The sequence below is a fragment of the Elephas maximus genome, chromosome 1 (assembly GCF_024166365.1).
Source record: "Elephas maximus indicus isolate mEleMax1 chromosome 1, mEleMax1 primary haplotype, whole genome shotgun sequence".
NCBI lineage: Eukaryota > Metazoa > Chordata > Mammalia > Proboscidea > Elephantidae > Elephas > Elephas maximus.
The window spans coordinates 121,464,624-121,477,033 of record NC_064819.1 but is presented as its reverse complement, the minus strand read 5'-3'; the positions used below and the strand labels follow the sequence as shown (position 1 = coordinate 121,477,033).

General features: G+C 36.6%; 1 protein-coding gene across 1 annotated transcript in view; it reads left to right on the top strand.

Moving 5' to 3' along the window:
* The window catches only part of BMP5 (bone morphogenetic protein 5), a 141,668-nt gene that overhangs the window by 87,712 nt on the left and 41,546 nt on the right, over positions 1 to 12,410 (top strand). Inside the window, exon 3 of the mRNA XM_049894630.1 lies at positions 8,908 to 9,056. Within this exon, the coding sequence (XP_049750587.1) occupies positions 8,908 to 9,056 (149 nt within the window). The remainder of the gene's footprint in view (positions 1 to 8,907; positions 9,057 to 12,410) is intronic.

Below are 12,410 nucleotides of genomic sequence, written 5' to 3'. Positions count from 1 at the left end.
CCATTGTTCTAAAGTGGCCTCATTTATAAAGAAGTATCATAGTCTTATTCCAAGATATTATAGATACGTAATCAATCTTATATTTATTTCAGAAGGTTTTCATTATTGTCTATGTACATTTCTTCTAGTGTTGAGATATTTTGAAATGTTATATCTTCTAAATATGAATACAAATGTGTCCTATAATTATCCTCATGTCTCTTGCTTTATCAAAATATCCCTCTACTTGATTCTGTTTGTTTCCACTTCCCCAAAATTCTACACCATTTCCTTTCTCTGTATGTTAGCCAATGTCACTAATACAGAAATTTACTTTGACCCCTTTCACTTTCTCATATTTTATTCGCCCCAACTCACTGCAATTTGATTTCCATCAACTTCTCTCAATTGAAGCTGATCATCATAAGATGGCCCACTAACAGCCTTCTCCTACCAAATCATACTATTTGTCATGTCCTCAGTATTTGATATTGCTATTTCCTATTAAGTATGTGAAATATGCCAACTAGGAATGTATCTGTTCCTGTACAAAAAGTAGAACCACTATGAGTCATATGGGATAAGGGACTCATTACAGGGATTTGACTTTCCACAATCATGGGGACTGGTTGAAACAGTTCATGTAAAGCTGTTGCTTCTGTATCTGGTGATGGGTCTGAAGGATGTAACATGGGCAGTTGGGATGCAAAATGGATGAAGGGTTGGAAAGAACAAGAACTAAATCCTGTGAGGATAAGCTGGAACTTCAAGGACAAACTGAAATCATGTCTATTTCCCATGCCTCTGAGCCTCCAACTTCATTGATGCAGGTGACTTGCAGGGGAAGCTGGTGTACTTCACAGCCAGCTGCTTTTACCCCTGGATCAGGATGTGGAAAAGCTAAAGGAAGTGATCCGGCAGGAGCTGGAGGAATTGTAGGCCAGGATTTGGACAAACTGATGGAGTTGAGATCCAGTTTGAGCTGGAGGAGAAGCAGACCCAGCTATTCATCAACATGGTGATCCAGCAGATCAGAGACAAAGTACATGAGCAGCGGGAAAGCCTGCCACTGGACCAGTCTTCCAGGCATAATCTTGGCTGCTGCTTTAATCCATTTTCTAAATCTTGTGCAAATTTCCACTATGACCAACTCTAACCCAGAAGGAAACACAGAAGGGATATCTGGGATTCATAGTTAGAGATTAGCTAATTTGAAAAAGTACAAAACCTTAATAGCACAGCTTTTTTAACTGGGCACCATACACACATACCTTTTATAATCTTTATAACTTCCAAGGAAACCCTGGTGGTGTAGTGGTAAAGTGCTATGGCTACTAACCAAAGGGTCGGCAGTTTGAATCCACCAGATGCTCCTTGGAAACTCTATGGGGCAGTTCTACTCTGTCCTATAGGGTCACTATGAGTCGGAATCGACTCAACTGAAATGGGTTTGGTTTTTGGTTTATAACTTCCAAAAAATAATAATAGCAAAATAATGCTTTTTATTCATCTTTGGGTGATGTTCATTCCTTTTCTAGTTGGTCATACTTCCCCTTTGGTGTCCTGTAATTTAATTAGTGAGACATGAAGTTGTCTTAGTTATCTAGTGCTGCTGTAACAGAAATACCACAAATGAGTGGCTTTAACAAACAGAAATTTATTTTCTCACAGTTTAGGGGACTAGAAGTCTGAATTCAGAGTGCCAGCTCTAGGAGAAAGGCTCTATCTGCTCTGGGGAAAAATCCTTGTCTCTTCAGCTGCTGTTTCCTTGTTCCTTGGAGATCTCCACGTGGCATGTGAATGAATAGATGAATTTGTGAAATGTCTGAGGTCACTCTGTGGCTCCATTTCTACCTAACTTGCCTTAGGCTGATAGCTCAAGGCTCAATCATTTAGTGCCTCAATCCAAAATTCAATGGTCTTTCAGCAGAAGGAAAGCAATTAAGATATGGTCTGGGACTAAGTGGAACAAACATGTCCTAAGAGAAGGTGCTCTGAAAAAGAAATGTGGAACTCTGGGTTCTGGTCTTAGTTGGGCTCCAACTAGCTGAGTAACCATGGAGAAATCATTCAACTTCTTTTTATATTTTTCCGTCAATAAAGCAGTGATTTGGCTAAGTAATTCATGTTCCAGTTCGTTGGAGTATTCTATGATTTCTTTTGGTCGCTTTCAAAGGTAGAATCCCAGACTAGCTGGTTTCAAACATGAAATTCTTGGTTATATATATTAGTTTTATAATGAAAATATCTCATTTATTTAGCTGCAGAGATACTAGGGTAAGCTAACATTTTCAAACATCCATTACTACATGCAAGGCGTGCTACTAGGCATCTTGACATAATGTGTATGCTTCATTATAGGGACATCACATATCATGATATAACCACATAAAGATGATATCCCATTTACCCAAGTAAAAAAATCAAAAAATTTAGAGAAGCGTATTGAATATTTATCCATTAAATTTGCTTAAAGTTTTACAGTGGGTATTTTTTTTTATACTTAAAATAGTCAAAACTGTAACAGTTTATTAACAGAACTAAACATACATATTTTTAATCATGTTATATTAAATAATTCCATAAATATGGCCATAGTCCTTGTTTCTACTCTCAAAATACTTATGTAATAACTTTCTCAAGCTCTTCATATGCATCTTTGACATCATGTCTATCACTAGAGCTGCCTTTTGAATCATTTATCACAGTTTTACAAAGCACATCACCTTCAAGTCCATCTGTGTTTGAAAAATAGCATTTTTTGAATCTGTGTATGATGTTAAGGAGCACTGGTGGTGCTCCTTAGCGCTCAGCTGCTAACCAAAATATTGGCAGTTCGACCCCACCAGGCGCTTCATGGGAGAAAGATGTGGCAACCTACTTTCCTAAAGATTACAGCCTTGGGAACTCTATGGGGGCAGCTCTGCTCTGTCCTATAGGGTTGATATGAGTCTTAATCTAGTCGATGAAAATGGGTTTGGTTTTGGTTTTGAGTATGATGCTGTCACTATAAATACATGTTATCAGAAGCACAAGTGCCCACAGGTTTTTGCTTGTTTGTGTGTAGATCTGTAAGTTTAGATCTATAAATGTTATATCCAGAATACAACCTCTTACGCTACGCTTATATAAGTAATTTTTAAAAGGCATACTTATAAAGATAGCCAGTAGTTGGTTTTTTGAGACAACATTCCCAGGAATAATTACTAAATTTCCTTTGTCATCTTTTTCTTCCTTCCCTTCCTCTCCCCTTTTACATCCTCTTCCCCCTTCTTGTAACCATTTCTATCAGCTAACATCTATAAGCAACGAAAATAAGCATCTACTGAGGCCATTTGAAGGTAATGTGCCTTCCCAAATAACACTTCTTCTAACTTTACAATTAAAAATTAAGCAATTTAGAGACACCTGTATTATGATTATGATAGACTTGTAAAGTTTCAAGTGTAATTTCCCTTTCATTCTGATAAATATGTAGAATACATTACACGTAATTTCTTTGGTTTTCACAAAAATCTTTTAATGGGAGGATTATGATATGATTTTTTTTATACATGGGAAAACTGAGGCTGAGAAATTCCTTATTTGTTCAAGTTTCATCTGATCCATATATCCTTGTTCATTTCATTGCACTACAGTGATACTTATATTAAAGATGATAAAAGTTATGTTCTAGCTCTTCTTCATTATGTTCTTAAGTACATAGCCCTAGTTTTCCCATTACACCAATCTGCATTTTCAGATGGGTTGTGAGGTTGGTAATAACTCAAGTTTTGCTGAATTTTGGCTCCTGCTGCTCAGTTCTTAGTAAAGTACCCCTCTAGTGTTTTTGAGACATGCCAAGACATATATACAAAACTCTTTCCTCTTTCAGTGAAAAAACAAAACCCTTAAAAATCAATATATATAAGTCCACCAGTTTCTCATACATGACTCAACATATTTAAGCTCCTGAACATGATTAAAGTAAGATCTGCTAAAATACATTCGTTTTTAGCTATAAATGAATAGATTTCACACATTGAAAGTGAATGACCAAAGACCAGATGAGTTCTGGAATGACATCATACAGGAAGAAAGCAAGAGGTCATTAAAAAGACAGGAAAGAAAGAAAAGATGGGTGTCAGAAGAGACTCTGAAAATTGCTCTTGAATGTAGAGTAGCTAAAGCAAAAGGAAGAAATGAAGTAAAAGAGCTGAAGAGAAGATTTCGAAGGGCAGCTTGAGAAGACAAAGTATTATAATGAAATGTACAAAGACCTAGAGATACAAAGCCAAAAGGGAAGAACAATTGAAGGAAGAGGTCCAACCTGCACTGAAGGCATTGGTGAAAAACAAGTCTCCAGGAATTGACGGAATAGCAATTGAAATGTTTCAACAAACTGATACAGCACTGGAAGTGCTCACTCATCTATGCCAGGAAATTTGGAAGACAGCTACCTGGTTAACCAACTGGAAGAGATCCGTATTTGTGCCCATTCCAAAGAAAGGTGATCCAACAGAATCTGGAAATTATCAAACAATATCATTAATATCAGAGACAAAAAAAAAATTTGCTGAAGATCATTCAAAAGCAGTTGCAGCAGTTCATTAGCAGGGAACTGCCAGAAATTCAAGCCAGATACAGAAGAGGACATGGCAGGAGGAATATCATTGCTGATGTAAGATGGATCCACGCTGAAAGCAGAGAATACCAGAAAGATGTTTACCTGTGTTTTATTGACTATGCAAAGGCATTCGACTGTGTGGATCATAACAAATTATGGATAACATTTCGAAGAATGGGAATTACAGAACACTTCATAGTGCTCATGAGGAACCTGTACATAGACCAGGAGGCAGTAGTTCTAACAGAACAAGGGAATACCGTGTGGTTTAAAGTTAGGAAATGTGTGCGTCAGTGTTGTATCCTTTCACCATACTTATTCAATCTGTATGCTGAGCAAATAATCCAAGAAGCTGGACTATATGAAGAAGAACGGAGCATCAGGATTGGAGGAAGACTCAGTAACAATCTACTGTATGCTGATGACACAATCTTGCTTGCTGAAAGCAAAGAGGACTTGAAGCACTTATTGATGAATATCAAAGTCTACAGCCTTCAGTATGGATTATACCTCAACATAGAGAAAAATCCTCACAACTGGACCAATAAGCAACATCATGATAAAATGGAGAAAAGGTTGAAGTTGTCAAGGATTTCATTTTACTTGGATCCGTAATCAACACCCATGGAAGCAGCAGTCAAGAAATCAAAAAACAGATTGCATTGGGCAAATCTGCTGCAAAAGATCTCTTTAAAGTGCTAAAAAGCAAAGACATCACTTTAAGGACTAAGATGAACCTGACCCAAGCCATAGTGTTTTCATTTACTTCATATGCGTCTGAAAGCTGGACAATGAATAAGGAAGAAGAATTGAATAAGGAAAGAAGAAGAATTGATGCCTTTGAATTATGGTGTTGGTGAAGAATATTGAATATACCATGGACTGCCAGAATAATGAAAAAATCTGTCTTGGAAGAAGTACAGCCAGAATGCTCCTTAGAAACAAGAGCGGCAAGACTTCATCTCACATACTTGGACATGTTATCAGGACTGAGCAGTTCCTGGAGAAGGACATCATGCTTGGTAAAGTAAAGGGTCAATGAAAAAGAGGAAGACCTTCAGTGAGATGAATTGACACAGTGGCTGCAACAATGAGCTCAAACATAGCAATATATGTGAGGAACGGCACGGTACCTGACAGTGTTTCGTTCTGTTGTACACAGTGTCATTTGTTGTACGTGAGTAGGAACCGACTCTACTACTCCTAACAACAACAATATATAAATGTGCAGCACAAATACATGTATTCACATATATGCATATTATCTTTCACCTTTGGGTAACTATATTTAATACATCTATATATTTCATCGGTAGCATAGTGATTAAGCGCTGTGGCTGCTAGCCAAAAGGTCGGCAGTTTGAATCCTCCAGGCGCTCCTTGGAAACTCTAAGGGGCAGTTCTACTCTGTCCTATAGGGTCACTATGAGTCGGAGTCGACTTGACGGCAGCGGGTGGTTTATATATTTCATGGAGCCCTGGTTGCACAGTGGTTAAGATCTCAATTGCTAACCAAAGGTTGGGAGTTTGAATCCACCAGCTGCTTCTTGGAAACCGTATGGGGCAGTTCTACTGTCCTATGGGGTCACTATGAGTCGGAATGTACTGGATGGCAATGGGTTTGTTTGCTTGTTTTTTTTAATACATTTCATATCCAATAAGTCTATCTGGGTATTGCGAATGTTTTATCTGTTAAATATGACTCTGCATTTAACAACTGCGTGATGATTTCCTTTAAGCTGTGTAAGAAATTCTTACACTGATCTACATCATAGTCAATACAAATTCACCTAAAAAAAGGAAAGCACAAATGTTAATGATTATAAATTATTTTCACTAATATAAATTTATTTTTATATATGTATTTTTTGCAACTATTTCAGTGTTGATAATTTCTTTAGTTTGGCATTTTTCTTTTCCTGGAAATTCGAACTAATATGAACATCACCTAAATGACTACCTAAAGATAATTAGTTGTAATCATTTCTCAAAATGTAAACATCATCTCAAGCATGGCATTTTCAGAGTTGGTTATAATATTTTTACCATATTTCAAATGACAGCAGACTTGAACAGTGTAGAATATGAATATTTGCCAAGCTGCAGGGTGATTTATTCTATTTAAGAAGCTAACAATGTGATTAACTCCAAGATTGCAATCTCAAGGATATTTATCAAATATCTCAAAATTTTAAGGACAGTCCTTATTTTCTGGCATTTTCTTTAGCAGGTTTTCTAAGTTCAGAGGAAGAGGGAGAATTTGATTGACATTATGTCATACTGTGTATACAAGAAAAAAAAAAAAAAAACATTGCCTTCGAGTTGACTCCCACTCATAGCGACCCTATAAGACAGAGTAGAACTGCCCTGTAGGATTTCCAAGGCTGTAAATCTTTATGGAAGCAGAGTGCCAGGTCTGTTCTTCCATGGTGTGGCTGGTGGCTCCAACTGCAGACCTTTCATTTAGCAGCAGAGCCTTAACCACTGTACCATTAGGGCTCCTGTGAATATAATAGGTCCTTAAAATTTAAGGAGCCTTAGTGTCACAATGGTTAAGCTCTCTGCTAATGGAAGGTTTGACAGTTTGAACCCACCCAGCAGCTCTTCCGGAGAAAGACCTGGCTGTCTGCTTCTGTAAAGATTATAGCCAAGAAATCCCTATGGGTTCGTTCTATGCTGTTGCGTGAGGTTGCTATGATTTGGTACCCAACAACAACAAAATTCAAGTTGGAACTAATCGAATTGGTTCACTGCTTTGTAGTGTATGCTTATCATATGTCTGCAGAATCTCAAACTGAATCCTATACGGGATATTGAAAAGTGCAGCAACCTTCCTTTGATAAATACTATGATTGGAATTGTGAAGAATGAAATTTGCCTTGTTCAGAGTAGAGTAGCTGGATGATTTAATAATTATATTGTATTTGTTTTAATCTCTCTGGGTTAATGGAAAATGGTAGAAAGTTGAAATAAAGAAATGAAAATGTATTTAAAATATTGACTTCTGTTAAGAATAGTTTAATTTTCATTTTGGTGCAGTGGTTAAGAGCTACGGCTGCTAACAATACAGTCGGCAGTTCAAATCCACTAGGTGCTCCTTGGAAACCCTATGGTGTGGTTCTACTCTATCCTATAGGGTCGCTATGAGTCAGAATCAATTTGATGGCAACGGGTTTATTATTTTTTTTAGAGTAATTTATTAAAAAATAATATTTGTGTATGATTTGATTTTATTCAAAAAAATTTTTTATAACTCACCTTTGAAGTGACGTCTATGATGTAAATAGATGGCAAATGCAGAACAATGTTTAACACAGCTTGCTATGACATAGCTCTGATTTTCCACAGATAAATAATATGCTCCTAAGTAGATTCAGAATAATATAAAAGGCCATAAAAATGTACAATAGTGTCCCTTCTAATCTACCTTGAAGGAGTTTCAATGTTTTACAATTAACCTATCTTAGCCTCAGTTTCATCAATATGCATGGGCTGTGGTAAATATCAAATGTCAGAATGTATAGCATTTAGGTCAATCTGCTTATTGTAAAATAAATAAATAAAATAATCGTGATTCAATAAAAATTCATACATTTATTAATTTAATGCTAAAATTAAGACTCAAAAATATATTTATGAGTGTTAATATCTGTAACACTGTGGAGATTTTCCTAGAACATAGCCGTTACTGCCCTCAGGGGACTTACACATGAAGATGATGATAAATCAAATCAGTGTAGAGTCTGCTGCTCAACGCATGGGATTAATCCTTTAATCCATCGGGGCACTCTGTGACCTTCTCTTGGCCTTTGGTATCCACAAAATAAGTTACATAATAAAACACGGAGAATCTTAGAAAACTATCCCCCAAACAGATGTTTGCATCACATCTTGTCTGTGCTCCATCTCTTTGAGGAGCCACATTCACACAAACTGGAATAGCAGCTTTCATTTCTAGCTCCCTTCAGTTGAATCCTTTGTGAACTTGCCAGAAAGGGCTACTTAGAAATAGTGGTTTTAGGGAACACTGATGGCCAGGGACCAAATTAAAAACTAAGTCTAATGTTTGTAGAGGCCAATGAAAAGCAGGAAAATGGAAATTACTTTCAGATATTACTAATCTGCACCAGGTTTCAGTAGGGAGCCTAGGAATAAAAGGTTCTGTATCTCATTACTCATCACTGGAGTCACTTGTTCCCCCTTGTTCTTTAACTAACTCCTGTTATTTTAAAGAGTGCTTTTTGAATGTTTTCACTTAAGTATAGGAAATGACGATCTTTATTCAAACCTTTAACTCTTTTTTCTGTTCTTTTTCTCCTTAGGGATGCAGATCTGTTCCTGTTAGACACAAGAAAGGCCCAGGCTTTAGATGTGGGTTGGCTTGTCTTTGATATCACTGTGACCAGCAATCATTGGGTGATTAATCCACAGAACAATTTGGGTTTACAGCTCTGTGCAGAAACTGGGGATGGTAAGCTCTAAATTACATATACTTCTTGTGGGGCTTGTTTTGACATGTTGGGAGTTGTTTTTGTGTGATTTAACAAATATATTTTTTGTGCCTATGAGATATAAGTTAGCACATTCCACAGGAGAGTGTAATAGTTAATAAATTCATCAACACATTGATCAAATACACATTTATTGTTAGACCTCTGGGGTAAAGAAGTAGATACTATTCCTACTCTCAAGGGTTTTTAGTCTAGCGTTGAAGACCTGTATGTAAATAAGTAGCACTACTGTTAATATAACAAATACCAAAAGAAAGCTCTGTGCAAAGTGTTAAGGATTTTATGTTTTGATTGTAGTAGTGGTTACACAACTGTATAATTTGTCAAAATTTATAGAACCATATACTGAAGAAAGGTGAATGTTACTATGTGCACATTATCTCTCAAAAATAAAATAATTAGGAACTGTATACGGATGCTAACAAAAAGGTCGGCATTTCGAATCCACCAGGAGCTCCTTGGAAACCCTACGGGGCAGTTCTATGCTGTCCTGTGGGATCGCTGTGAGTTGGAATCCACTTGACAGCAACAGGTTTTTCAACAGTATACTAAAAAAAGAACCATGGAAAGAGATGAAGGAGCTACCCATAATTCAAGAGAAAGAGACACTGAGGAGCAACTAAAGAGTCATGAGAAACTGCATGGAATAAATAACGTCAAGTTAAGTCCTAACGCATTGTAATTTTTGATCAAAGGCAACGACTCCAAAATCACCTTTGGATGAGGTCTATAGGAATTCTGCATTTCTAAGAAGTTTCAGAAGGAATCCATACGTCCAAAGTTATTCATTGAGCATCTGCTATGTTCTGTGCACTTGGCTAAATGTTCTGTGCACTTGGCTAGAAGCCAGAAATACAATGGTGAACGAATGCAGATACAGCTTCAGGAGGGTTGTACAAAGTTGAGTGAAGTATTAGGTAGTAAGCGTATAATGCCGTTAGTGAATTCATGTCACTGTACCCAGAGAAGAGCCCAAAAGAGAAACAGAATGCCGTTCTTGTAAACATTGAACAGTGAGGAATTTGAGCTTCAATCTGAAATTAAGGAAGATGTGATTAGTGGAAAAAGTTGAGGAAGCAGACGCATATCTCAGACAAATTGAACAGAATTTACAAAGGCCATGGTGAGAGGGACCTTGGTACATTTGATCAAGAGGCCAGGGAAATCAAGACCAATTTCCCAGAGCCTTGTAGGCCAAGTTAAGTTCTTTGATTGCTCAGGGTCCAAATATTTGAAATTCAAATCTGGACTTAGAGGTCATTTAAAATTGTATTTGTCATGATAGGAAGATAGAACACAATTTAGTTTGTTAGCTAGATTGGTAATTTATAAATATTTAGATATATGAGCTTATATATCTTGTCCCAGGCCCCACAAATGTTAGGGCCAAGCCTAGGGAGAGTGATTTTTAAATACAGAATGGGTCTTATTTGGCAGTCCCTCAGACTCAATGGCAGTGGGTTGGGTTTGGAGTGGTTCAAACAGTTCAGTGCTGGACTAATAGCTGAAAGTTTGTTGGTTTGAACCCACTCAGAGATGCCTCTGAAGACAGGTTTGGCTCTCTCCTTTTGAAAGGCCACAGCCGTGAAAACCTTATGGAGTAGTTCTACTGTGCATACATAGGGTTGCCATGAGTCAGAATCATCTTGAGGGCAAGTAACAACAAAAATAACATGCCTTATTTAACTGGAAACAGTAGTTTTGCTCACTTTATTTTTCACATTATCAGACAAAAGAAATATTTCATTCATTCCTCTTTGCTGTATTATTCCAAAGCCCTGTTTAATGAACTGCAGAGTTAGGGGAAAGTTGGGTCTGTCTTGGACCTCTTTCAAGTGGGTTCATTACTATAAGCAATAGGATTGCACAATGGCATTGTTTTATCTATAAACAGTTTCACAGCCTAAGGATAATATCATAGTCAATGTTTCGATCCCAAGAATTATGTGTCTAAAATGAGGTTGACAGACACAAATTAAATATATTACAGGGTTAGGCTAGTGAAGATTTCGTGTGCCCCAGGTCTTGATCCAGGAAAAGAAAATTCTTAGTACAAAGTATTACAGTGTTTCAGACTTTCTCCTCCCAAAGCCAAACTTTTCCATAGATTTTAAACACAATGCTGAATTTTTGAATTCCTTATGAACAATTCAAATAATTTGAATTATAAGTTATTTTCCAATTATGGCTTTGAGATTATTGTGAAGGATCCTCAGAGTTCAAGTATGATAAATGTAGACCCAGAAAAGCACATGTTTAAATAATCATCCAAGAAGTCTTACAATGTTAAACAACTGTACATTTATGGTCAGAAAAGTGATGGAGAAATCAGCACTGCGGGGGAGAGCCTATCATTTTTTCCCTGGTATGTGGCCCAAACAAGAAAAATTAAATTAGTGGTATGTGCTTCTCCCGGTCTTCTCCTTGGGGATATGCTTGAAATGTCTAACTAAACAACTCAAGAGATCTATGAAATATGATTAGCCAGTTTCCTTTTAATTTCCATATTCACCACCCCATATAAACATTCTGAAGGGTTTTTTTGTTGTTGTTGTTCTTCACTTGTCTTGGTTCTCTCTTTCTTTTTCTGTCTGTATAGTTTAACTTCTATTTTGCTTTCAATTTATTTATTTATTCCTCTCTGGGAACTACTCTATATTTGAGTTTCACTCTCTTCTTGATTTATTTCACTTATACTTTTAAGAATAGTTTTGCTTTAAGTTACTATGGTAGTATTTATCTTTTTTTTTCTTGAGCCTAAAATAAATGAATGTTTTCTCCTTGCAAAATCATCTAATTCTTTTACTTAAGGGTAGATTTGAGATATTCAGCCTATATACAGCCTTTTGTTGCTTTTCTGTTTAATGTTCTCTTTAGTAAGAAGAAGGGTAAAATGGTTGAATTTCCAAGCTAGTTGGCCATGCGTTTAACCAATATAAAAAAGATTTTAACTGGAACTAGAGCATACATGGCCTTGGGGAAGCAAGGGACCCTCCCAGTACTTTAGTTTTATTAACTGCAACCTAATAGAGAATATACATGTGAAATTTTTCTATGAATATCAATAACCAGATACTTCAGCCTACTATGGTTTCGCTCATTCCTGTTGATAATGTTCTCAAGGTGACATTGCTTTAAAAAGAACAACCTTTTATTTGCAATAATGGATCCGAATATGATTACTTCTCCGCAAAAGGACTCAGAAGTCACGAAAAGATGATGTTCAGGAAAGTCTACTTTCAGACTTAGTGGTTTATTACTATTAATTTATTTATCCATTTGTTCAACATAAAATTATTGAGTACCTTTTTTTT